The sequence below is a fragment of the Apiospora aurea genome, assembly GCF_038362705.1.
Source record: "Apiospora aurea strain CBS 24483 chromosome Unknown utg000002l_segment0_segment0, whole genome shotgun sequence".
Lineage (NCBI taxonomy): Eukaryota > Fungi > Ascomycota > Sordariomycetes > Amphisphaeriales > Apiosporaceae > Apiospora > Apiospora aurea.
Genome location: NW_027117389.1, coordinates 3,778,155 through 3,801,890, shown reverse-complemented (window position 1 = coordinate 3,801,890; position 23,736 = coordinate 3,778,155). Strand labels below are relative to the sequence as shown.

Below are 23,736 nucleotides of genomic sequence, written 5' to 3'. Positions count from 1 at the left end.
GACTTCAAAGCCTCAATGACGGGGAGGCCTGCGAGTCATGGAAACATGCAACTCGGGCAATGCCTGATTGGGGTGGCCAGCGCAGACGGATATCTCTATCACCATTATCGGGAATCAATCGAGTGGTTGTTGGATCAAGCCCTTTGGCCAATCAAGGTGTTTCGATGATCGTGACACGAAATCTCGGAACGTATTATCTGTTCAGGTAATTTGGCTGGCGTCAGAACTAACATGCCGAAGTACTCGAGAGTTAGACCGAGGACAATGTTGAATTCCACCGACGACCTGATGACCTTTGGGTCTACATGCGCAGCGCAGGGATCCATTCAACCGGGTCAACATGCCCCCCATGGCCCCCCCCAGATTCGGCGGCTGACTATTAGGTATCAGTCGGCAGGTTCCTGGTCCCCTGCGTTTCTGGCTTTTGCCTTTTGGGGCTTTGGGGCTTTGTTTATGCTTTTCCTGCCGTTGACCGTTCTCAGCCACCACGTTCCAGTATCGACTGTCCTTCCTTGCATCAAATACATCCTTGCAACCCCCAAAGCCATGCCTTAGGTACTATACTAAACCTGCGCATCTACGCTGCAAGCAACACCCAGCAACTTTGCAATGTAAAACGAGAACAGAAGAAGCAAAAAAGATGATGTGAATGACGACAGCATGACTCGCTCCTGTGCGAACGCCTCAGGTGCCTGGCTATGTACTATCCGTTTGCAGAGGCACGATGTCACCCCCCGCGTATCTGAAATAGATAATACCCCAAATATTACTATTTTACAGTTCGGCGTCTAAAACACCTGGGCATCATGCTGACTTTTGATTTCGCCCAATACGATCCGGTCGACGTCACTGGTCAGCCCGGAATCTCGCTTACCTTTTCCTAGGTATTTGTTGAAAGTCCTGCTGGGCCCATTTTAGGCTATAGATGCCGACTTCTCTGCGCCGTCGGCACGGCACGGCACAAACTGCTCGGATTGGGAAACTGGAGGACCTGGAGAGAGAGGGCGAGATAAACACATCACATCATATCATGGCACTGATAATTTCCTCTTCTTGGACTACATTAACATGATCTCGTTATGGCAAATCTAGAACGCCAGCGTTAAAGTCAAGCATAGCGTTGCATCAAGCTATCGTTCTCGCCGACATACGAGTAAAATAGATGGCCATGTCGTTGACATTGCCCATTACCCATCGCCGTTGGAAGAAAAGCTGGTCTTTGCACCAAGCCACCAGTCGTTACGCGCGAGCTCAGGGATGATGCTGCTAGCCGCTAAGCGCGGTTCCCAGGCAAAGGCGGGATCTTCGTCTCCTCCTCTGCTGCTGGGCGAAAGACAGGCAAGACATGTAAGCTGCATCTGGGCCGCAGTAATCGCGACCCCAAAATTGGACACACATGCACACACGCACAACTGCATCCTTGCTTGCAGCCACCTCTCCCCGTGCCTGCGTCTTCGTGAGAGAAGTGCAGAATCACTACCCTAATCGGCCCATTCCAGGCGGTGGCCATCCGTTTTACGTTAGGGCAGTTCTTTGTTGGTCCACCGCCCCGGGATCCTTTCTCCTGGTTCTTTAGGAAAGGGCTGAGTGAAGGTGGTAGAGGGGAGTGTTGATAGACGCCATAATCTATTCTCCATTGTTGCCTGTGCTGTTTGTTAGACGAGTCTGGCTGGACGCCTATAGGACACCACCCATATTGGCCGTATCAGAAGGGCAAAAGGTCCCTCCTCCGCTTACGCATAACGGGCCGCAGCCCTAACCGGCTGATCGATCCTGTATTGCTTGCAACTCAAGAACGAAAGCCACGCAAACAGACGGGGATGGGGGCCCTTTGGGGTCCAGTGGAGAGCAGGGGGAGGGCACTTTTTCTGTAGCCAAGGCCGCGATCGAAAGGATTCCGAGCTGAGCTAATAACTCTTCTCCATTCCTGTCCAGACCATGCTTGCGTCGTAGTCCTCCGATGGAGACGCAATCCACTTCATGGTTGGGGTCGAGGCTAAGCCTTTTCTTCCTCGAATCGGCGCGTGGGGAGCAAAGATGACTTCGGCATTACTCATCAGATGCATTCTGTCAGCAACCCGCCCGGCGCCGCTGCCAGATGTTTCAGTTGGCGGTAAAGGAGAGGTACTTTCCTGTGGTGGTTTGTGGGCGTTGGTGATGGCGCTGGCGGTTAGGTAGGTCGACCTTATGGGCCGCCGCAGTTCCTGCGTTCCTGCACCGGATCCAGGCTGTTGCCAAACCTGATCAGGGCGGGCGCCTCGTTGGGGGCTCTTCTTTCGAGCAAGCAGTGGTGTGTGGTCATCCATCATGGTCACACGACTTGCCTGGGCTGAGCGTGTCTTTCCTATCGGGCTCTTGAGGAAATATGGCTTGCTCCCAGGCACGGTACGAAAGCCTCGTTCTTTGCATCTAGATCTCAGCTCAACGGCGCTGATCCGAGGCGAGCGGACAGCCCAGCTCAGGCACAGGGTGCAGCAGACGCAGCTCACAGCCTCAGCCTGGTTCAAAACAAGGAAAGTCTTCTGAAAAGGCACACATTTCAAATGCCCCAGAATATTCATCGTTGAACCGTCTGCTTGGTTCTGGTTGTCATCGCAAAAAGCGACGATAGCGGCGCCGTCCGAACTGTCCGTATGCACGTCATATCAAGGAAAGCCTTGTCGAGACATCCTTCCAGGCAGTAGAGACCCTGAGTGAGGGGTCAGGTCAATTACAGTATAGTGCCATCCTGTGTATCGATACTGACAACCGTATATCATGGCTGTGTCACTTATTCGCTTTCGCTTTCGAATGACCAGCAAGGCGCACAATCACATCACTATAACTTGATTTCCTTCCGCAAAGTTGACGCATGCCGAGTTTATATTAATCTATATGGACAGATTGTAGACAGTATGTTCGCAGTGGTGGCGAAACATGTTTCCGATGACTTCGCTTGCGGCAAGCTCAGGGTAGCCAAACTTGAACACAACAAGCTATCCAACTCCGAACCGTATACCGGGGTGCCAACAGTGCATGTACGCTTGTGCGTGTGTGTGCGACACTGAATCCACGCAATCCCTCAACAGCAAAATCAGCTCTCTGAGTTCCCATTGACTTCATAGACGCCGAAAATATTATGCATTTACTCCAAACACCTAAGCCCCAGAGGAAAGACATCACGTTCCTCTTTATAAATGAACTCAAATCCAGCCAACAGGATTCCACATGGTTTGATCCTGGCAACGGTGTAGATCGCAGCTGGAACCCTATCAAAACGACTTTCCGGGGCTCCTCTGTATATCCGATAGCCTTCCATCAGTCTCAGAAGGACTGCCCGTCAATTTGGGATTGGACCGTAAACTCCGAGTGTTGCCTAGAAACAGGATATGTCGCGATGTAAAGTTATGTATGTGACGCAAAGCCCGTCCCACAGAAGGGACTGGTCCATAAGGCTAAGAAAGGTCTTTCCATCACAAGGTGTGTGTATGTACAAGGAAAGATGCCGTTGTCGACTGGCAGGAAGGTGGGTGCGAGTCGGCTCCGGTAGATACTATAGGGTGATAGGCGGAGCTCCGATCAGTCGGCCTCACTCTTCTTTCATGCCAGGATCTCGTTGTCCTTGCGCATCTGGCGAGAAGTAGAAGTGAGGAGGAAGCCGGACGCCGCGTTCTGCGGCACATGGACGTACTTCTTCTCAGGCATCGGCGATGGACTGTGGTTGTTTTCCGCGTCGCTTGGTAGACTGCTCGAGCACAGGGCATACCAGCAATTGTACAGGAAAGCTCCGAGCCCAGCAGGGCCGGCCCCGTGTTGCGCGGTTGAGGTTCCGGACATGATGATGTGTAGGTGGCTGGTAGTAGTTGGTAGGTAAACTCCGGGCGAGGACCGAGAGCGAATGGATTGGTTGTTGAAAGTAGGTGGCGTGTTGGACGGTTATGCTGTAATACTCTTGATTAAAGCAAGTAGTGAGGTTGAATGTTAAGGAGAGAAAGTCGTTATCATATATAGCCGTTCAGGTTCTGGGGAGTCTGTTTGCTTCATTGACGTGTGTAAAACAATAGAACAAGAGATGTATCCAATGACAGAAAAATAAACGCCATTGTCAGCCAACACAAAGAGTCTCAGCACTCTTTTTGAGTTCGAGGCAAGGGAGTCAACGAGTAAGTGGGATCTGCCAGATGATCGCCACCCGAGAAGCCCGAGTCTCAGACAATAGAGCCTCACTAGCCGCTACACAACCCCAGCTGAACCTCCATCAGCAGAAGACGGCCAACGACTTTGAACGCCCGTAATGGTCTCCCAGTTAGTATGATTTTAATGAGCCTCTCCAACCCCTCACCATCGTTCGGGGACAAGCGTTAGGTCTAGACCACTTTGAACGGGGACAATAGGCACGGGCCAGATGAGGAACGTGAAGCCGAACACCTTATTTTCGGCGCCAACGCCCGAAAGGAGGGCATCCCGCTCGACGGACACCGCTCGAACGGCCCTATATGTCCCAGCTCCATCGAAAGACACCTACGTTCGACCCATCAGGGCTTCCTAGTGGCAGACACCCACGCTGTCGGTACTGGTGCTTCGGGCTTCTCCAAGTGTGTGGCGTAGCAAGCCGCCATTGTCATCGCCCTCGCCAGCCAATCTGAAGCCGGAGCAAACATGTCGTTGATGGGCTAGTCTCCGACAAGCTACCGAAGGAAGCAGCCTCGCGTAATGATGTGATCTCAAAACGGCATGGTCTCTTCAGCTGCTATTGCCCCGCCGTCTGGTCTGTTGAGCTAGCCAGGCTGGCTAAAAGGTCTCAGGGTTCAGCCGTATGCAAGTCGCTAGTGATGCCACGCAACCACCGCGGTGCAAACAGATGCTGGGTGTCGAGTTGGCAGACTGGATGCTTCGAATCATCAGCCATCTTGATATATAGTGCTAATCGATGCACTGTCGGCTTATCAGCTGACAGATCTCACAATTGCTTATTCTGCCCAAAGTACTGAGACTTACATGATTCTAACTGGCTCACAACGGGAAGATATCGATCATCCCCAGACACCAGACATTGAAAAATTATAGCGGCCACGGGTCAGCTGGGGTAGAGGAGGGCAACTCGTAGCTAGTGCGTGCCTTTAACATGGCGTATCGTTCGCGTCGGCCTAGCCTTTCAGCATTTCCTAGCGATACTAGAAGAAGGGCACATAAGCCAAGGCCACACTCCGAAGCGAAGCAATAAGGATAAACACAAGGCGGTCGATGACGAGGGGGCTGTAGTTTTCCATCCATGGTAACACTGATCTCAGTGGCCTCGATAGAGCAGAGATGAAGAGTTCATGGCTTAATGTTGCCGTGACCTTAACGGTCAACGCAGTGAAGCATGGGCAGAATATCGCCAAACCCCGCCAATGGCCACTGGGAGAGTCACATCAGAAGATAGGATAGCTAGAGTCCTTGTCTAATCTTATTACAAATGGTCGATCGGGTTGTTGTCCTTTCAACGTAGTGGTCAAATTAGCAGCCAATTTGCTGCGTTTTGCGGGTTTGAGAAGAACCAGCCAATAAAATGGATCGCTGAGTGACGCCTAAGGAATACAGCTTCAGCTAGGCAGAGTCGGAATATTAACCATTGAGTCAGGCACTGCCGACCTTGCAAGTCCCCATCGTGTCTCAACTAGACCTCTTCCTCCTCATCAGTGTCCATTCCGTCGTCTTCGTCTTGGGCAATGTAAGGTACGAATCGGAAATCAAGAAAGCTGGTAGTGCCACCCTCCACTTCCACCATAAACTGCAGGCTCAACACGCCTTGCCCATCTCCACGGAAGCTGACCTTGCTAGCAACGCGCATTGCTTCAGTGGCAGATTTGACCAAGTCGAACTTGAAGCTTTGCGTCCACTTCGTGTCAATCGTGAAGGTGTCGAGAAGGTCGCGGCCACTGGTAAAGTCGACACTTGCGCTACCCAATGCTCCACCACTGGACAGAGCCAAGTAAGGTGCGTTCGGTGAAGCACTGATGGTGATCCGCGTGGGCGACATGGGTGCTAATTCCGACAAACTGTCCAGAAGCCACTTAGAATGCATGATGATCTTGAAAGCCAGATCATCACGGTCGAACGGTATATCATCCGGTTGCTCGGGTGTATAAGTGACCATGTTACAACGGGTCTTCACGCCCGTCTCCTCAAGGATGATGCTGAGAGGTGAGCCATCCTCTTCGTAGAGGAGGCAACATGTTCCCGGTACCCCAAGTGTTTGGTGGCTAAAGGCGTCAGGGCGGTAGTTCCGTAAGTTGCTTCTATAAGGCTCTGCATCTGCTTTGGCTTGCTTGGCCGCCACATCTGATGCCCCAAAGATTTGCAGTGCCTCCAAGAACGCGGCTAGGTTGATCTGGAATTGGGGGAGCGCTCCGTCTTCGTTCTCCGCCAAGTTCAGGGTGTAAGTAGTAAACAACTCCTTGTCCAAGAACGCTACGCCTACAAGAAAAGTAGAAAAGTTAGGTGACTACTACTGGACTTTCAAGAGACATCCGCCTATAGGAATCCTACCTTGCATGACTCGAGAATGGTCCGCGGCAAACCGGATGCCATCCTGTGTGATCTGGACGTGTACTTTTGCTGTGAAGCTGATGCACTTTAGAAGCTGGTAGATCTGCCTTGTCGAGCTGGCGATGGCCTTGAATAATGGCGGCTGCGTGGAACCCGATCGTACAGAGGACGCCATTGTGTGAAAGATGGTAAGGCCGGAATCGACAGGGTTCAGCCAAGGGGTCTCAGGAGCTTTTCCAGCCGAGGATCACGAATCAGTGTTGTGTGTTCAAGCAGTTTTGTGCGCCTTAAATCCTCTACGGTACAGGCCCACGACGTTCTCGACTTCGCGATGCCACTTATAGGTTTCTTCTTTAAGCCTTAGACGTAAACTCCCACCGCGCAAAACATGTAGACCGTTCCGACCCTAAAAAAGCGTTAGATGACCGTGGGGAGTACCAGACGCATAGAGTAGGGGCACATACGCTAATGCCAACGAAGCTGGGACACCGAGAAGTGGGATGTTGATGAACGATCGGTCTAGATACGCGCATGTTAGCAACTGCAGGGTGACACAAGCAGCACCAGAAGGCGAAAAGGTGGGCATACTGAGTGCGAAACCACCAAGTAGGGCAACACCGAGCAGCAGGAGGGTGAAGGCGACGGTGAATTGGGTGTCTTTTTCCGACCGTAGGCTGAAACGGAGTGCCAGGTGCGGTGGCCCAGATGTCGCGAAGTTGAGAATCCATGAATGTGGACAGACGAATCGCCGCAGGAACGAGGGGCACGAAAAGGCCGATTGAAGGAGAGGTTCTGTGCGTGCAGACTAGACGGATGTATGCAACAAGAACACCGAAGGCTGCTTTTCAAGAATCCGTGGGAGATGGCGGAGGTGGAAGTTGCTGGACGTGACACAGGTTTCTGGTGATCATCGAATTGCCAGAAGCTTGAGCTGTCCTCAATTCAATTGAATCGATGCATGCTGGCTGCAAGGGTAGGTACTTGCCCATGGGTACCTGGATGGATCATCACAATCGCGCCTGCCAGCGGAAGTTCGGATTGGGGATGCGCGCAGTAGCACTTGAGCACGGCCCCACCGCTTGTGAGGTACGTATCGATATGGAAGATTGATTGGCCGTAGTCCGTACTTGCCCATGGTTCCATCATCCAGTCATTGGCCATCCGGAAAGCTTGGTTCCAATTCTTTCCGCGTCTCTGTCCCGCGCTTATCATCAGCCTTAGCGGATTTACCTCCACACGTTTCACTCGGTCCCGCTTACGTATCTGCATGCTCTCCCTGAAGTCGTGTCGCAACGCACGAAGCGCATCCAAGTAACGAACCCCGGGTCCCAGATGCCTTCATGATGGTCAAGGACGAGAGTAAGCCGATTCTCCCTCAGCATGGCGAGATCCAACCGTCCTTGCGATCGACTAACCGAATGTTTGCACTCCAGATGGCAAGCGCAAGGCCAGCGACGAGCCTCCGTCGCCAACGGCCAACAAGAAGACGAAGCTCAGCGATGAGCCTTCCGAACCCGACAAGGCCAAAGAGCCGGCCATGAAGCCCATCCCGTTCCCTGAGAAGGTGAATATCACCCTTTCCATCGAAAACAACGGTCTTGCTAACATGTAGCTCCCGAAGCCTGCGGTTATCGAGGAACGCGAAGGTGACATAGAGTTCCGAGTCGTCAATAACGATAACAAGCGCGAGTCTCTCATCATATTGACCGGCCTCAAATGCATCTTTCAGAAACAGCTTCCCAAGATGCCCAAAGACTATATCGCGCGACTTGTATACGATCGAACACACTTGTCCATAGCTATCGTCAAAAAGCCGCTCGAAGTGGTCGGCGGAATCACATATCGACCGTTCAAGGGCCGCCAGTTCGCCGAAATCGTCTTTTGTGCCATTAGTAGTGACCAGCAGGTGAAGGGCTACGGCGCACATCTCATGTCGCACTTGAAGGATTACGTCAAGGCCACGAGCGATGTCATGCATTTCCTCACATATGCCGACAACTACGCTATCGGGTACTTTAAGAAACAGGGCTTCACGAAAGAGATCACACTCCCGAAATCCGTTTGGATGGGATACATCAAGGATTACGAAGGCGGTACGATCATGCAATGCTCCATGCTCCCTCGAGTACGTTATCTGGAGATGGGCCGAATGTTGCTCAAGCAGAAGGAATGCGTGCACGCCAAGATCCGCGCATTCTCCAAATCGCACGTCATACACCAGCCGCCCAAGGAGTGGAAGAGCGGCGTCACGTCGATAGATCCCCTCTCTATCAGTGCGATTCGCGAGTCAGGCTGGTCGCCAGACATGGACGAGCTAGCCCGGCAACCTCGCCACGGCCCCAACTACAACCAGCTCCTGCACCTGTTGAACGACTTGCAGAACCACCAGTCCGCTTGGCCCTTCTTGATGCCCGTAAATAAGGACGACGTTGCAGACTATTACGATGTCATCAAGGAGCCCATGGACCTATCCACCATGGAGGCCAAGCTTGAGGCTGACCAGTACGAGACGCCCGAGGCCTTCATCAAGGATGCCAGGCTCGTTTTCGACAACTGCCGCAAGTACAACAATGAGACCACACCCTACGCCAAGAGTGCGAACAAGCTGGAGCGATATATGTGGCAGCAGATCAAGGCCATTCCCGAGTGGTCGCACCTGGAACCTTAGGAGGGTGTCCATTTGCTGGCACCCCGCGCGAGCGGCGGGAGAAGAAAGAAGGGCGGTTGAGAGAGAACCGCACAAGGTTCCGATGGCAGTAGGACAATATCATTATCCATTTTGGGGGACGCGGACGAGAATTACCCACGCAGAAAGCAAGCCAGACAATAAGGCAATGAAAAATTGGGCGTTAGGGGGAAGCGAAGCATAAGCGCGTTACAAGGGTTTTTGGTTGGTCGATTACGTAGAAAACGGCCTTGCGAGGCTGGCCGGCTCGGCGTTCAGGTGGCTTTTGCATTGAACATGACATGAGGGTATCTAATACCACTATTGCACAATACCTCAAATATACATACACACACTGATACCAAAGTACATACCTATTTATTCTCTCCAGTTGGGCCTGTTTCAGTACCACGACTCAGACATGTGTCCAAGCAGAATCATAAACCCCCCTACACATGAGCAATGGTTCGGCAATGCCTAAACCCTGATAGCTCGCGTAAGTTCGCGAGAAGGCCTGGGGGTTTTCCAGGCATTTTGGTGGGACCAAGTACCAGAGTCTGGTCTCTCGGGACGTCTTTCAGTCGTCCCAAGCCCATGATGACGATAACTTCACTTCTCATGTCCTAGACTACTTACTCGCCCGTCCAGGGAGTCGACGCAGCCAAGCTTTTGGAGCACGCAGTACCGTGTAATGCCAAGGAACGTGCATAGCATACTATCTACTCTGTACTCCGTATCACGTAAGACTCAAGCAGAACTTCTCAAGGGGGCCAGTCAGCTGCTTGATTAAAGCCATTTGATTCATTTGTTTCATGCAATTCGTTACCAACGCCGCTATTCTATGGGTAATAACTGAAAAGACAAAAGACAAAAAGACACGCCTTACTAATTGAGAGCAATCCCCGCCGCATCCGTAGATGATTAAAAAACAAAAAGCTATTGCAACGCCCCCTTGGTCTGCGTATACGAGACCATGTGATATTGGTCGCCCATTTTCTGAATAGGATCGCTGTACCCAACGCCAACCTGTGCCTGTACCCCGTCGTCGATATGGAGAAGTCGGGGTGGAGGGGGGCTCAGGTGGGACAATGGGCGCCGTCATGTCATTTCTAGTGTACCTATTGATTGATGAATAGATAGTTGCACAACCGTCAAGATCGCGAGAAAAACAAGAGTATGTATGTTCAATGTCCACGCACTGAATGTATGTGTAAAAAGGGGGCCTGGGGTATCTGATAGAAAGGAACAAGGATCGAAGAAGACCGTCGCAGTTCGCCGCCGAGTGCCAATGGCCGCAACTGTCTTCTTTACGCATTCGGCTGGGCGGTGAGGCGTACAGTCTCGGTGCTCGTGCCAGAGCTGGCCTCGCCGACAGGCAGTCGCAGATTGCCGACGGTGCGTCTCCACGATGTTGGCTGTGGCGGCACCGAGTTTCGCGCCGCCGCCGCCGTCGTCGAGCTGCTGGGTTCCAAAGCGGACATGCCCGCGTCAGCCGCCGCGACCTCGCTCGCCAAAGTCCGTCGCATCAGCTGCTCGCGGATGGACGGGGGCACGGCGTTCCACTGTCCGGCGCGGGCCGCGTTCAGGACGTGGGTGACGGGGATCTGCTGCTGGTGGCGGGCGAGGGCGGGCGACTGCTGCATCGTCTGGCCCGAGAGGAACGGGAGCTCCCCGGAGTCAATGGCGTTCTTCAACCACTGTTCCCACTCTTCGTCAAGGGGCTCCGACGTGTCAGCACCGGCCTCGCGGCGGGCCGTTCGCTCGAGGAGGCGCTGGTTGAGAGCAATACCTATCGACTCCATCTCGCCGTCGCTGTCCTCCTCGCCTTCCATGTCATCGTCCGCATTTTCGGTCGTGTTTCCCGCCTCCGCTTCTACTCCTGCGGTCCGATCGTCGTTCGGGGAAGTCGTGGCAGCAGTCGGCCGGTTCTCGGGGGGCACCCATTCGGACATGTCTTCATCCGCAGTATCCCTGATAATGATACCCGAGTCGCGCTCGAACCGCTCTTTTGCCCACTTCGTGCCTTCCCATTTCGTCAAGTTGGAGATCTCGGAATTTGTCAACCGCAGGCCGTCGAACGCCCGGAACAGCCGTCGGTGCCAGGGCCAGCGACTGAGCCGTATGCGATGAATGTGGTGGCAGTAGTCCAAGCCCGGGTACTTGGCCTCCTGCGTGTCCAGGTGGCCGTAGAAGGAGTGGACTTCCTGGCGGACTTCGAGAATGAGGTGACGGTGAAGCAGGGCGTGGAAGTTTTGCGGATCCGAGGCCCGGGGCTTCGTGAACATGTACTCGTACACGAGCTGGTCAATGGGACGGCCCTTCATCTTGTCGGTTGGCTAGCACTCTCCGATATCGGGCTTAGGGGCAAGACCAAGGCCGTCGTTGGTTTGCAGGGCAGATTGAATATGTGAAAGTCGTGTTGGTAGTATGGTAAGTGAGGTAGCAGAAATGCGTAGACAGCGCAGTCAGACGTTCTGGCACCACAGTAGCTCGGCCTTGCTTTCTCCCGTCGGGTTGTCAGGTCGATTTTTGTCGAAAACAAAATGCCAATCCGCCGAAGGAAAAGGTTTGGGGCCCAGTTCAGTTGGGGAAACCAGTGTCAATTTAGTTTTAGATTCGTGGAGGAAAGACTCAGGTGGCGCGAGGCTTGCTCCTCCGCGTCTGTGGTCGGTGGAAGCTAAAGTTTCGTAGCAGAGTTGAGTTGAGCAAATAGTAAGAAGGTGGGAGAGAATAGCGATCGATCCCTTATTTCGTTCCAAGGCAACTACCAGCGAACGGAGCGAGTGGTGGGTGGATGTGATGTGATGCAGCGAGTCGTAAGATTGCAGGATAAGCAAGTGTGTATGCAATGATGGGGAGGTATGAAACCGTGGTTGGGGCGGCAATGCTGGCTGTTGTTGCTATTCGAGAAAAAAGGGAAAAAAACGTGTCAGACGGCGGGAGGACGAGAAGGCGATGGAAAGAAAGAAAGGGACGGAATTCAATTCTGGGACGATCTGTAATTAGAATATGGGAAAACTGGACTGCGGTGCCATCTATCGGCTCGGCGCCTTACATCCATCCAGTCCAGTCGTTAGGTACCGTCGTGGCCCCCTGTTTTGCCCTGTCCTGTCCTGACCTGTCTTGTCCTGTCGTGTCCTGTCGTGGCCTGGCCTGCCCCCAATGCAATGCGGCTAAGGATGCCTGCTACGACCTTCTGCACCCAGCCTGATAGCTCTGAGCACGGCCGGGCTACATGGTCCTGATTCCTGCCGGCTAGCCCTGGGGAGGCGCGTGGGAAAGTTCCAGCCAGCTCTTTATTCCAAGGGAGCAAGGTGCGCCGCAGGCCGCCGCGCCGCATGGAGTCGACTTGTCAGGCCCCAGGCCCTAGCACTAGACCGGTTGGTTACACGGGGCTTGGAAACGGGCTGGAAGCATCGGGAAAAAAAAAAGGTGCCCAGATGCATTTCTCCCTCCACCTAATAATTGATCTACATATAGAGAGAGTATCAGCAGAATAAGCCCGAAGATACACAAAGCGTTAACGTGACTCGATGACTGGTGATGGAGGACCGGGGCAGCCTGTGATGCACAAGATGGCTGGTGACAAAGTGGATAACCAGCGACAACGGAGTTGATAGCTGGCTGGCTGGCTCGTTACGAATGGACTCCGGCTCCATGGCTATATTGGAAATATGACAAGTTCGGGCATACTATTTGGATGTCGCGTGTTGCTGATCTACTTCAATGTCATATATATAAATGTATATCACCCGACTGGGCCCAGAACCCTGCCGCCTACATACCTGACTGGCCTCTCTCACTTGCGTTCTCAATAAACTCAACATAAGCGAGCGGCACCGCTTGGAAGCGTGTTCCTGGTAGACAGCGGCAACCCCGAAACTGCGCTGATCAAACTGTCCGAAAAGAAAAAGACCCCAAGCATGCATTGGATCGGGCTGTTTGAGTTGGCGGCTACCTGTTAGTGCTGTATGTCAGTAGTCGTACATCAATGTCATTCAAAACCCAACCTTCTTCTGCTTCTGCTTCTTCGTTTCCTGCATGCAGTACAACACAAGAGGTGTATCGTAGGTACTTCTTAACCTACGCAGGGACATGCAGTGGGACACGGGTTTGTAAAGCGGAGCCACACCCAGATCCTGTCCCCGGATTCCGTTTTTCACGTTTTTCAAGGGTCTTTCCCGCCGACTGGACAGGAGATCAAGTTGGTTAGGCCTCGCACAGTACCTACAGCTGCGGCAAACTACATGTACATACGGAGAGGCTCAGGTTGTGGTTGTGCCACCCACCGCAGGTTTACCACCACCGATCGGAAGGACGCTCTACTTTCTCTATCTCTCTCCTTCCCTCTCTTTCTCTCTCTCTATGGGTGTATCTTTGAAAGTCCGGCAGAGCCACTTTGCTCAGCCTTGCGTGCAAGTAAGTGCTGCGAGACCGAGCTATATCCGGCGTGTACCATTCGGTAGGTAGGTAGGTACATGTATGTACCTTATGTATTATGCAGGTAGGGTTGCTTGTACATACATACGTCCAGCCTGGCATCTCCACTCAGAATATTCGATGCAGACCGCCTCTTTTTGGTTCTTTTTGCTTTTGAAAAGGACCCATCACATGCACATATGTCGGGCTGGGTATAGCTATACCGAACCGGGATTGGTCACGATTCTAGCATTCTATATCTGCAGGGCAGCCTTGATTGGCCTTCGACCCGGATTGATGATTGTCACTTTTATTTGATGCTCCGTCAAAGATGCGGGACTGGTTCCCTGGCATCGCCAAAGTGTTCAACGCTTCCCACAACCCAGCCAACCCATTTACGCGCCACTGGCATACAGACATGTGTACAGCTATCTGCCCAATGTATCCGTATGAGGCAGATATGCGCCAGCTGCTCCCATGGTTCCCGCCAACACGTATTTTGTCACCGTCTTCCTTTTCCTCCCATGTGACTCCAACGTCAACAAACCCCCACAATCCAACCAGGAACCATTCAGAGGCTTATAGATTCACGCATTCCCATGACCTCATCCGTTGCTCGAGCAAAATACTCTGGAAATGACAATGCTAGGTGAGCTTGATCACCGAGAATGTGGGTCGACCAAACAGCGAAAATGCCTATAGCAGTTAAGGGAATACAGTTCGGTCCCAATTGAAGGTGGTTGGAATGATACACGGTAAGCTTTGGACACCAGCTGGCTGCGAAGCAAGCGTGTTATGTCGAGTGAAGTGGTTTGGCAAGATGTCTCTCCGAGTAGAAACCTACAAACCCGCTCAGAGATGATATGACTGGCTTGGTCGGTTTCTTTTACGCGGCCAAAGATCAAGTAAAATATCGTTAGATCATTCGTGTCTACTTGCCAAGCGACACAAAACTACGGGATTCAGCATTGTGTAGGTAACTATTGGCTGGCTCCCTTTCATCAACCAGCTACGTCACCATAATGTCTTTGGGATCTCTTCCAACAGAGCTTGTGCTACACATAGCTTCTTTCCTGGGTCAGAGTGAGCTGAACAGCTTGTCACGGACATGTAACGATTTCATTATAATACTGCGACCTCAGCTATACTCCAACGACAAGAACGGGGCGCGGAAAGCATTGCTATGGGGCGTTGATATGGGCGTTGTCGGCACCGTCAAGAAGGTCCGGCAGGCAGGTTATGATCTGAACGAAGGTTGGCTTCGCGAACCAGATTCTCACTACGTCAGCGCGATGCCGAAAGAACTGTCGTTCGGAGGGAGTTGGCCGGGGGATTGGTGTTTCCGCACAGCTCTGGTTCGTGCCATTCGCAATGGTCACCACGCTGTTGCCCGCTACATGATTGATGAAAGAGTTCCGCTAGACGGGTGGACTATCGACAAGACAAACTACTGCAACGCCTATCTGCAACCAATTCACCATATAATCTTGGCCGCAGCTGAACAAACGCATGCGCTGGATACGGAGGCAGAGAGGGCTCCTTGGCAGGACCTGCTCCTCCATGTCTTGCAGAAAGGAGTAAACCCCGACAGTCCGGGGATACTGAATGAGGACGCTAGCCGGATTATCACGCCACTTGGTTTGTCGATGCGACCCGGATGTCCATGGGAAATCACACAAATACTGCTAAAAAACGGGGCAGATTCGACCAAGCCGACCGGTTTCTGGATTTGGCCGGAGACCGTCTCCTGCCAACCCTTTGAACTAGTATGGCAGCAGCTCTTGGCCGCAGAAGAGTGGCACTGGGAGTGCCCGGTAGATTGTTTCGAGAAGATATGTCTTCTGCTGGAATGCATGGCCAACCTAGCCTACGTACGTGTCAAAAACGAGCCTCTGCTGTCGTTGCTCTGCTCCCGTGTCAGTCCCCAGCGCCTCGAATTCTTAAGTATTGTCAAGTCGCGAGGGCAGGGCCTGGACCCGAATGATGCTCACGACCCTTTATTCCGCCTCTTCTCCAACATGTTCAACACAGACATGGGCCGGACGATACGGAATCCGGGACAGAGAGCGCAGTTCGTCCGCTCGGCGAAAGACATGCTGGAGACCTTGCTCCGCCTGGGGGCCAACCCCGATGTGAACCGGGTTTGGTCCCCTCTCCCTCACATATGCCCCCCTCTACACAACATTTGCATCGCGGGGTACAATGCGCCGCAGTGGGATGGGATCGTGGAGACGCTCGTGGGCTCTGGGGCGCGGCTGGGCCCAGATGTCTGCGGCAGCCGGCCCATGACACCCTTGCACTGCGTCTGTCTGGCGCGTGGTCCCGTCAACCTCAAGCGCCTCGAGCGGTTGCTGCAGCTGGGGTCTCCCGTCAACGCGGTCAGCCCCGGGGGAGGGACCGCCTTGTCTATCCTGCGCCGACGCAATCGGGCCAAACCGAATCCTTCGTTGCCGGCTGGGATGAAGATCCTCAGAAGATACGGTGCTGTCCTTACCGAGGACCTTCCCCAACTAGGAGGAATAGATATCGCTAAACCTGGGAGGAATAAATGTTGCGGATAGGCGAGGCCACGATGGTCTCATGGGCCACTCACTCATGACGCTAGGCAAGTACGTAAGATGTAGTTGGGCACATTTGCTATGTACTGAACAGTCTGTAGTGATTCACCTCAGTCGTACGTTGATATAGAGCACGATAAGATACTAGAAAGCGCTTCTTGCCCATATTATAACCTTCTCCTTTCCTTACATGGGAATTCAACCCCTGCCTCGTCGCGAACTGTCTGTCCCATGCAATGGTGCCGCCTCTGTCGATTTCCCTCCCGTACCAGCCACGACGTCCTCGTATGATGGCGGCGGCAGCTCCCCGTCCTCACCTTTGCTCACGCTCGCTGCTTCATCTGAACGCTTTCTCCCTTCATAGCCTTGCGCATCGCTTGGAAACACCAGAGGCCATCTCGAAGGACCCGCGTCTCTGTTGACACCATCATGCGCCTTCTGTCTAGGCCCACAGGGACTACCTTGAGGTGGCCATGCCTCCTGCCCTGGTCGGGATGCTTGATAAGACGCCCATGGTGTTTCTGCCAAGAACGACGGGCCGCGACAGTTGTGGCGCCGGGCCCGGGGGCAATGGCGTCCTTCCCTTCGGACCCCTCTCCGTTCCCGCTTCGTCAGGGGCATGGGGAAGGGGGATCCCGCGTAACCTAGCTGACCGCTACCGCCGAACGGGGCGGGCGGCGGGGCGTATTGCCCTTGCTGCGGCTGGAGCGGTTGATAAGGTTGTTGTTGTGAGTATTGACCATAGGAGACGTGCTGGTTATTGTAGCCATGTTGGGAAGTTTGGGCATCGCAGGCAGAAGAGGTTTGGTGCTCGTCTGATCCGGTTGCGCCGCGTATCGCGCGGCCTACTAAGCCTAGTACGAAGCCCAAACTGGGGATCAGGGTATGGGGGAAGTGGCTAGTCCTGGTGAGGAGCAAACGACATGAAGATTGGTGTAGTAGCTCCTCTTATACCTAACACATCGTCGCATCTTCCCTTCGACGAAACTCCTGCCTTCTTGTGCCGGTCCCCTGACGATGTTAGTATCGCGACGCCCAGACGACGCTGTGGCTCAGACATGGGAACGACATGGCCCATGAGGTCGTGTTCGACAGAACCAGATCGGCAGAACCTTGGATGGTGGCTGCAGTGTGTTTGGTCGCTCGCATTCGTTCCGCACTGCCTCTGGGGGGCTGTGGGGGGTAAAGCTTATTCGCTAGCGCATCCGCCGCATTGTTTTCTCTTGATACCGAATCCTTCGGAGACCTCCCGACTGATAAGGCATACAGTCTTGGTAATGTAAAACGCAGAGATAAGGTTGTAGATCGATCGAAACTAAAGCTATGGCATGATGTTGGCCGGTAAGGCTTAGATCTGCGCTCATTCTCTAGAATGACTTCCTCGAATCTTCTTGGGCTGCCCATCTTTTGGACTTACTCTTATCTTACTGCCATGACAGTAGACCGGTCTCAGACATACTCGCCTACAACAGGTTTATAATTCCAAATGGCTTCATGAATCCATACAGAAAGCCGTTGATGTCACTAGCCATTTATATTCATTGAATGAATAGGTAGTACGCAAATACCAGTGGTCCCGTGCTTGACTCCCACAACCAAGGGCGTATTCTCAAAGGAAGGACCAGTCAAGATTCATGCCAACCTATATACTCAGGCTCTCCTTAATGCATCAAACGAACAATAGACATGAGGATCCTCAGGTGCTACGGAAGAAGCTCCCCTAAGGAGTTCAGTGATTAAACCAGGGCTTGGGTTGTCTTGCAGCCATCGTAAGAATGATTCGCAGGATGTCTCATAGTTTCCAGTGGCAGAGGAACTCAAGGAAAAAAAGCAGACAAGTAGCTCTGATCTCATTATGACGTTCGTGGGTTAACGATATCCAGAAAACCCTAGTAGCCCTGGTATGAGCGCACCTTATCGTCAACCCCTTCCCACCAGCAAGGTGGCGGTCTGGAGGTATATAAAGGATGTATGGACGCATATGTATGAAAGGAAACATAGGTTGCCTTCTTCTCGCCGCCAACAAGTCTCTCCAGCGGGACTCCAGCGGGACAGTCAAGGCAAACATAATGTGAATCAGCAGCCAGGTTACCATCGTCAAGTGTGGTGGAGTGGTCGAGCTCACGAGACTGGTCACAATACAAACAGGTAAGCACATTCTTCTACTTTACATTCACATGGTTCAATTCCACCGTCCCGCAACATGATGACCAAAGTATTTAATTAGACTCTGATCACAAAATGATTGAGAAAAATTATGTCAAAAAAAGATCTGATTCCTCATGAGATCTGCTCCCAAGTTAGCCCATTATCTACTCCTGCAAAGACTGACACCCACCTTCTAGACACATTCAGTTTTATTTTGCAACTTCTACTGAATTTTGAAGGTTCCAGCTGTATTAGTAGTTTCGTGCTCCATACAGGTACTTTGCTTTTGCTTCACACCTAACTGGGGTGACGATGGTACAGAACAGGACAAGGAGTGTTGGTCATGACGTTTTGTCCAAGTTCCGCAGCACTTTCGTAGCAACAATGCATAACACCACCAGTATATATTCAAAGCAGCACTGTTCCTCCTATGTAAAGCAACTGCCAATATCACCAGGTACTCCCAATACTATTTCCACAATCAGTGCCGGGGCTTCCTCCGAGAGATAGCCAGATCAGATGCACCCCGGTGCACGTGCCACACTGAGAGAAAGGGGACGAAGATGCGTCCAGCTTATCGCCGGAAGACAGGCGGGTGGAGTCGCTAGAATCTCCCCACTATATTTTTCTTTGAGCAATGGAACCGTCGCTGCGCAAGCCTTCAAAATAATTTACTTGATCGAGCAGACACAGCCAGCATGCATGTAAACGTTCCTTAGAAAACCCGACACCCATGCCTTGCCCATTGCATTGATTGAAAGCCAGCTACACTCTCGCCAGGCCGCTCTTTTACTATTGTTGTGGATTTTATTTCATTCAAATCCTCAGCCATGCCTTCGACCACGAAGCGCAAGCTCGACGCCCACGCCCTCTTGACCTCGCAAGGGTGGCGGGGCAAGGGCCACTCGCTGCATCCGACCAACGACTCGACGGGCCTGAAGCACCACATCCTGATCAAGCGCGACGGCAACAACGGCGCGGGCCTGGGCCTCAAGAAGGACCACAAGGTGGAGGCGTGGTGGATGAACGCCTTCGACCAGGCCCTCAAGGGCATCGACACCACTTCGGGCACCATGAAGCGCACCGCCGGCGGCGGCAACCTCGACCTCGACAAGATCGTCTCCAAGGGCATCTACAAGTACAGCGGCGGCAACGGCCTCTACTCGAGCTTCGTCAAGGGCGGGCTGCTGGCGGGCACCGTTGACAAGAACATCGTTTCTTCGACCGGACTGCTCACGCCGCCCGCCAGCGGGGTGTCGACACCGGCGGCTGCTACTGAGGAAGAGACCGGCAGCGGCAGGAAAGAAACCAAGGAAGAGCGCCGGGCCAGGAGGGAAGCCAAGAAGTTCGAGAAGGCGGAGAAAGCCAAACGGGCCGAGAAAGAAGCCAAGGCAGCTGCGAAAGCAGCCAAAAAGGCAGAGAAGAAGAAGGCCAAGGAGACATTAAAGGCTGGAGAGACAAAAGAGGAACGGAAAGCGAGGCGAAACGCCAGGAGGGCTCGGAAGGAGGAGAAGAGGCGGTTACGTGCCTCGGCCGGCTGAGCCAACCACCCTTTACTGCGACAAGAATAATCATTATACCCACACGTTCGGCGGAGAAAGAAGATGACCAATTCGATTACTGCCTTGACGTGCATATCTATGGTTGGGAGCTCTAAGTCGGGGGCAAAACCCACTGCAGGTTTTATTGAAATCACGTCGGCTTGGGTATCTTGCCAGGCTTGTTGGAAAGCAACCAGGGGCGCCTATCCCAAAAGTCGTCTTTGATGACATCGAGATGCTCGACTACTATTCTGGCCTTCGCCCGGCGCTTCTTGTCATTCTCGGCCTGGGTTTTGCTTTGGTTCACTGGCTCCGCCAGATCATCAATCTTCTCCGCGACGTTGTCGAACCCAGGCTCCACGAGCTCGTACTAGCAGCTATTAGCAGCGGGCTTCACGGCAAGGCGAAAAGGGTAGCTTACATCACGAAATACCACGCTACCCTTCTTGAAAATCTCCGGCTCGTTGTTATAGTTTATGTGAAACTGGGAGTACAATATCTCGTGCTTCTCCTTTGAGACGGTCCCCTGAGGACAGTCAGTATAGGAACGACTCGCTTTGCTTGGGACTGGCAAGATCTCTTACCTTAAGATACCGCTCAGCCTCCGTCGCGCCCATCTTTCCCTGCTGTACCAGCGTCCAAAACGTGGTATTGTACAAGTTGTTGATGTGACCTAAGGACGTTAGCAGCGAACCGGTTCATTGACCTGGGTAGCGGTTGGCTTACAATCGGCTTGTCGCCAACTCATATAGTCGCGCATGTTCTGGACGCTGGGGTAGCATACTGCGCGGCCGTCAAAGCTCGGAAGCGGAGGCGCCAGCGGCATGTCAGGGAAATATGTCGACCAGAGGTAGACATAATATGCAGAGAAGGTTGACACTACGGTGGAAACCAATTTACTATTTCACGGATGAGGATCCTCTTAACGAGAGAAGAAAAAAATACCAACTCAAACTCACCTCTCTCTTCGGTCGTACAGAGTGCAAGTCTTGTGGAATACGAAGCTAGGGGTGCTTATCAGTAAAGAGACTTCTCTTTCAAGAAGTAGTGGACGTACCTGTACTCATCGCTTACTCCATAACTGACAACGATATCCGTGAGATCAGCCATGACAGCCTTGGCGGCTGCGTTCATAAGATCGAGAGCTCTTTTATCATTGGGTTTCTCGAAGCCATACTTGGCACACAGTCTAGTTCAGCCGGTCAGTATATATCATTGGAAGAAGACGAAGAAGAAGAAAAAGAAGATAGTTAGCAGCTTAATTCCTGACCGGGATATGCATACTTGGTGAACCCCTTTCCATCTATTCTCACCACTACCCATGTGTTGGGAAGTAGGTAGTCTGGTCGCTCAAAGTCCTTGACGTACTCAAATCTAGAACGGACGGGTATTAGTCGCAACGGACGTGCCAAGAATTGCACGCACAAATGGATCTTCAGGTTGGCTTCTCACTTTGAATTCGCCATGGTGAAGGTCAGTCAGTTACAAGAAATAGTCCGAGTACTATTCCGTGGGTCTTTGATGCTGAGATCGTCAAGGGGGTCTCCCTGATCGCGCATGCAATATAAGTAAGTCGATAGGCGTGACTCAATCTGCCGAAGTCTTGGATCGGGCTTGACTGATACTGCAACTCTTTTGGCGGGGTGAGCGTGGGAAAGAGCTGTCTAGTGGGGGTTGGGCTGCAGTAGCCCAGCAGATCTCTCCCCTGTCAAAAAAACAACAAAAACGACGGATCCCTGGAAACGGCCCTGTAGCCTTGCATCATTCCCCTGCTGTCAACCTGCCAAGCGCGAGGCTGCGCCTGTAGGCAAGTTTCCCAAGATTACGAACTCAATCACGATCCGAGAACCTGGCAAAGTACCCCTTCGTCGCAAACTCTCTTTCTTACTCTCCCTCAGCATCCTGGAGCAGCCCCCACCGTCGTCAATATGCGTCGCTGAACACGGTCGCAACTCACCCGTTCGAACCAGCATTCTCGCCGCAATATCCCAGCCGGCCTGTCAGTGGCAGTACTCGGATCCGACAGCTGCAGAAGGAGTAGCAGCAGCAACTGTGCACATTGCCAGCCAAGATGAACCTCCTTTTATCCGACGACTACCTGCTCCAGGACTACCCGGAAAACATCACCAACACCATTCGGTCGGGTCACACAACATGCCTGCGCTTCAACCGACGGGGCGACTACCTGGCGTCCGGCCGCGTCGACGGCACCGTGGTGGTCTGGGACATCGAGACCATGGGCGTCGCGCGCAAGCTTCGGGGTCATAGGGCGGCCATCACGTCGCTGAGCTGGAGCCGCTGCGGGCGCTACCTGCTGAGCGCCTGCCAGGGCTGGCGCGCCGTGCTGTGGGACATGGCCGATGGGACGCGGTACCGCGAGGTGCGGTTCCGCGCCCCGATCTACACCGCGGAGCTGCACCCCTGGAACCAGTAAGTTTGCGCGGAGGGAACCAGGCACCACGATGGGCTTGGCGCTGTTGCATCATCATCGTCACCATCTACTAACGCGGAGATTTAAACTGTGCACAGCCACCAATTCGTCGCATCCATATTCGAGCAGGCCCCATGCCTAGTAGACATCACCGAGCCGATCGACGTTAAGCACATTCTGCCCTCAGCGATGAAACGAGCGAACGCCGACGCCGACGCCGCTACGAAGGAGAAACAAGCAAAAGAAGACGCCAAGCAGCAGACTACGGCCTCGATATATACGATTACCGGAGACCACATCCTCGCCGGCACAAACAAGGGGAAGTTGAACATTATAGATGTGAACACCCACGAAATCATATGGTCCGAGAAGATATGCAGTTCCGTGGTCACGACACTCAAGTTGACGGGATCTGGTCGCGATTTACTGGTCAACTCCCAAGACCGTATCATCAGGACATTCAATGTTCCCAATCTCTCGGCTGAAGATCTCGATCCCGACACCATACAAGTACCTTTAGAGCACAAGTTCCAGGATGTGGTTAATAGGTTATCATGGAATCACGTCACGTTCAGCGCGACAGGTGAATATGTTGCCGCATCTACATACAACAATCACGAGCTGTACATATGGGAGCGCGGCCACGGAAGTCTGGTGAGGATGCTAGAGGGACCGAAAGAAGAGCAGGGCGTCATAGAATGGCATCCAAACCGCGCGCTCCTTGCCGCCTGTGGCATGGAAACGGGGCGCATTTATATATGGTCGGTGACAAGTCCGCAGAAATGGTCGGCATTGGCCCCCCGACTTCTCGGAGGTCGAGGAGAATGTCGAGTACATCGAGCGGGAGGACGAGTTCGACATTCACCCACAAGAGGAGATCACCAAGCGCCGGCTCGATGCCGAGGACGAAGACATCGATGTGTTGACGCTGGACCCCCAAAGCAAAGGCTACGACGACGACATGGACGGCACGGCGTTTCGGATACCGGTCTTGTTCAACCTTGGCGAGAGCGACAGCGAGGAGGAGTTCGTGGCCGTATCTACCGGTACGGTACGGCGGAGAAGCTTGGGCGAAGGTGGAGAAGGCGAGGCTGCACAGACTGAGGAGAAGGCTGCCGCGGGTGGCAAGAGACCCACGGCCGGGAAGACAGGCAGAGGCAGGAAGAGGTGATGGATGTCTGTATTTACTCACGCCACGAGAAGCATCGTGGAAGCGGTGTAGCATGCTTCGTAGAGAGAGAATCAACGCTTGGCGCGTCCATGTCGCCTATCAAATAGGGGTGCATAGACACGACAAAGGTATGAATGAGGTCGCCAGCTGTAGAAAGCCCCACAATGCAATGGATCCTTGGCTGATGTCTTGCCAAATGAATGCTAGCAGATACGTCGCTAGCTATAGCCTCTGGGTACAGTGTGACTTGGATGTTGAAGAGGTCAGCTTTGGGTGCCTCCAAGCACGGTAAG

At 53.0% G+C, this 23,736-nt stretch overlaps 10 protein-coding genes across 10 annotated transcripts; 5 read left to right on the top strand and 5 right to left on the bottom strand.

Moving 5' to 3' along the window:
• Positions 1 to 1,907: 1,907 nt before the first annotated feature.
• On the bottom strand, positions 1,908 to 2,561 carry PG986_003536 (uncharacterized protein; the record flags this gene model as incomplete). The annotated part of the gene is made up of 1 exon (XM_066839758.1): positions 1,908 to 2,561. One exon carries the CDS (start codon positions 2,559 to 2,561, stop codon positions 1,908 to 1,910), a length of 654 nt encoding a protein of 217 aa, XP_066704822.1.
• A 1,018-nt stretch (positions 2,562 to 3,579) lies between these two features.
• PG986_003535 (uncharacterized protein) lies at positions 3,580 to 3,816 on the bottom strand (the record flags this gene model as incomplete). The annotated part of the gene is made up of 1 exon (XM_066839757.1): positions 3,580 to 3,816. One exon carries the CDS (start codon positions 3,814 to 3,816, stop codon positions 3,580 to 3,582), a length of 237 nt encoding a protein of 78 aa, XP_066704821.1.
• A 457-nt stretch (positions 3,817 to 4,273) lies between these two features.
• Positions 4,274 to 4,587, top strand: PG986_003534 (uncharacterized protein; the record flags this gene model as incomplete). The annotated part of the gene is made up of 2 exons (XM_066839756.1): positions 4,274 to 4,284; positions 4,374 to 4,587. The coding sequence occupies 2 exons, from the start codon at positions 4,274 to 4,276 to the stop codon at positions 4,585 to 4,587; spliced, it is 225 nt and encodes a 74-aa protein (XP_066704820.1).
• Positions 4,588 to 5,638: 1,051 nt separating this feature from the next.
• PG986_003533 (uncharacterized protein) lies at positions 5,639 to 6,685 on the bottom strand (the record flags this gene model as incomplete). Its single annotated transcript, XM_066839755.1, has 2 exons — positions 5,639 to 6,438; positions 6,511 to 6,685. 2 exons carry the CDS (start codon positions 6,683 to 6,685, stop codon positions 5,639 to 5,641), a joined length of 975 nt encoding a protein of 324 aa, XP_066704819.1.
• Positions 6,686 to 7,853: 1,168 nt separating this feature from the next.
• On the top strand, positions 7,854 to 9,178 carry PG986_003532 (uncharacterized protein; the record flags this gene model as incomplete). The annotated part of the gene is made up of 3 exons (XM_066839754.1): positions 7,854 to 7,869; positions 7,944 to 8,074; positions 8,132 to 9,178. The coding sequence occupies 3 exons, from the start codon at positions 7,854 to 7,856 to the stop codon at positions 9,176 to 9,178; spliced, it is 1,194 nt and encodes a 397-aa protein (XP_066704818.1).
• Positions 9,179 to 10,482: 1,304 nt separating this feature from the next.
• PG986_003531 (uncharacterized protein) lies at positions 10,483 to 11,499 on the bottom strand (the record flags this gene model as incomplete). Its single annotated transcript, XM_066839753.1, has 1 exon — positions 10,483 to 11,499. One exon carries the CDS (start codon positions 11,497 to 11,499, stop codon positions 10,483 to 10,485), a length of 1,017 nt encoding a protein of 338 aa, XP_066704817.1.
• A 3,117-nt stretch (positions 11,500 to 14,616) lies between these two features.
• PG986_003530 (uncharacterized protein) lies at positions 14,617 to 16,155 on the top strand (the record flags this gene model as incomplete). The annotated part of the gene is made up of 1 exon (XM_066839752.1): positions 14,617 to 16,155. One exon carries the CDS (start codon positions 14,617 to 14,619, stop codon positions 16,153 to 16,155), a length of 1,539 nt encoding a protein of 512 aa, XP_066704816.1.
• A 2,975-nt stretch (positions 16,156 to 19,130) lies between these two features.
• Positions 19,131 to 19,841, top strand: PG986_003529 (uncharacterized protein; the record flags this gene model as incomplete). The annotated part of the gene is made up of 1 exon (XM_066839751.1): positions 19,131 to 19,841. The coding sequence occupies one exon, from the start codon at positions 19,131 to 19,133 to the stop codon at positions 19,839 to 19,841; it is 711 nt and encodes a 236-aa protein (XP_066704815.1).
• Positions 19,842 to 19,992: 151 nt separating this feature from the next.
• Positions 19,993 to 21,307, bottom strand: PG986_003528 (tRNA(His) guanylyltransferase; the record flags this gene model as incomplete). The annotated part of the gene is made up of 8 exons (XM_066839750.1): positions 19,993 to 20,211; positions 20,263 to 20,367; positions 20,426 to 20,514; positions 20,568 to 20,740; positions 20,801 to 20,845; positions 20,899 to 21,030; positions 21,126 to 21,215; positions 21,294 to 21,307. 8 exons carry the CDS (start codon positions 21,305 to 21,307, stop codon positions 19,993 to 19,995), a joined length of 867 nt encoding a protein of 288 aa, XP_066704814.1.
• A 605-nt stretch (positions 21,308 to 21,912) lies between these two features.
• On the top strand, positions 21,913 to 23,443 carry PG986_003527 (uncharacterized protein; the record flags this gene model as incomplete). Its single annotated transcript, XM_066839749.1, has 3 exons — positions 21,913 to 22,271; positions 22,371 to 23,037; positions 23,087 to 23,443. 3 exons carry the CDS (start codon positions 21,913 to 21,915, stop codon positions 23,441 to 23,443), a joined length of 1,383 nt encoding a protein of 460 aa, XP_066704813.1.
• Positions 23,444 to 23,736: the final 293 nt, after the last annotated feature.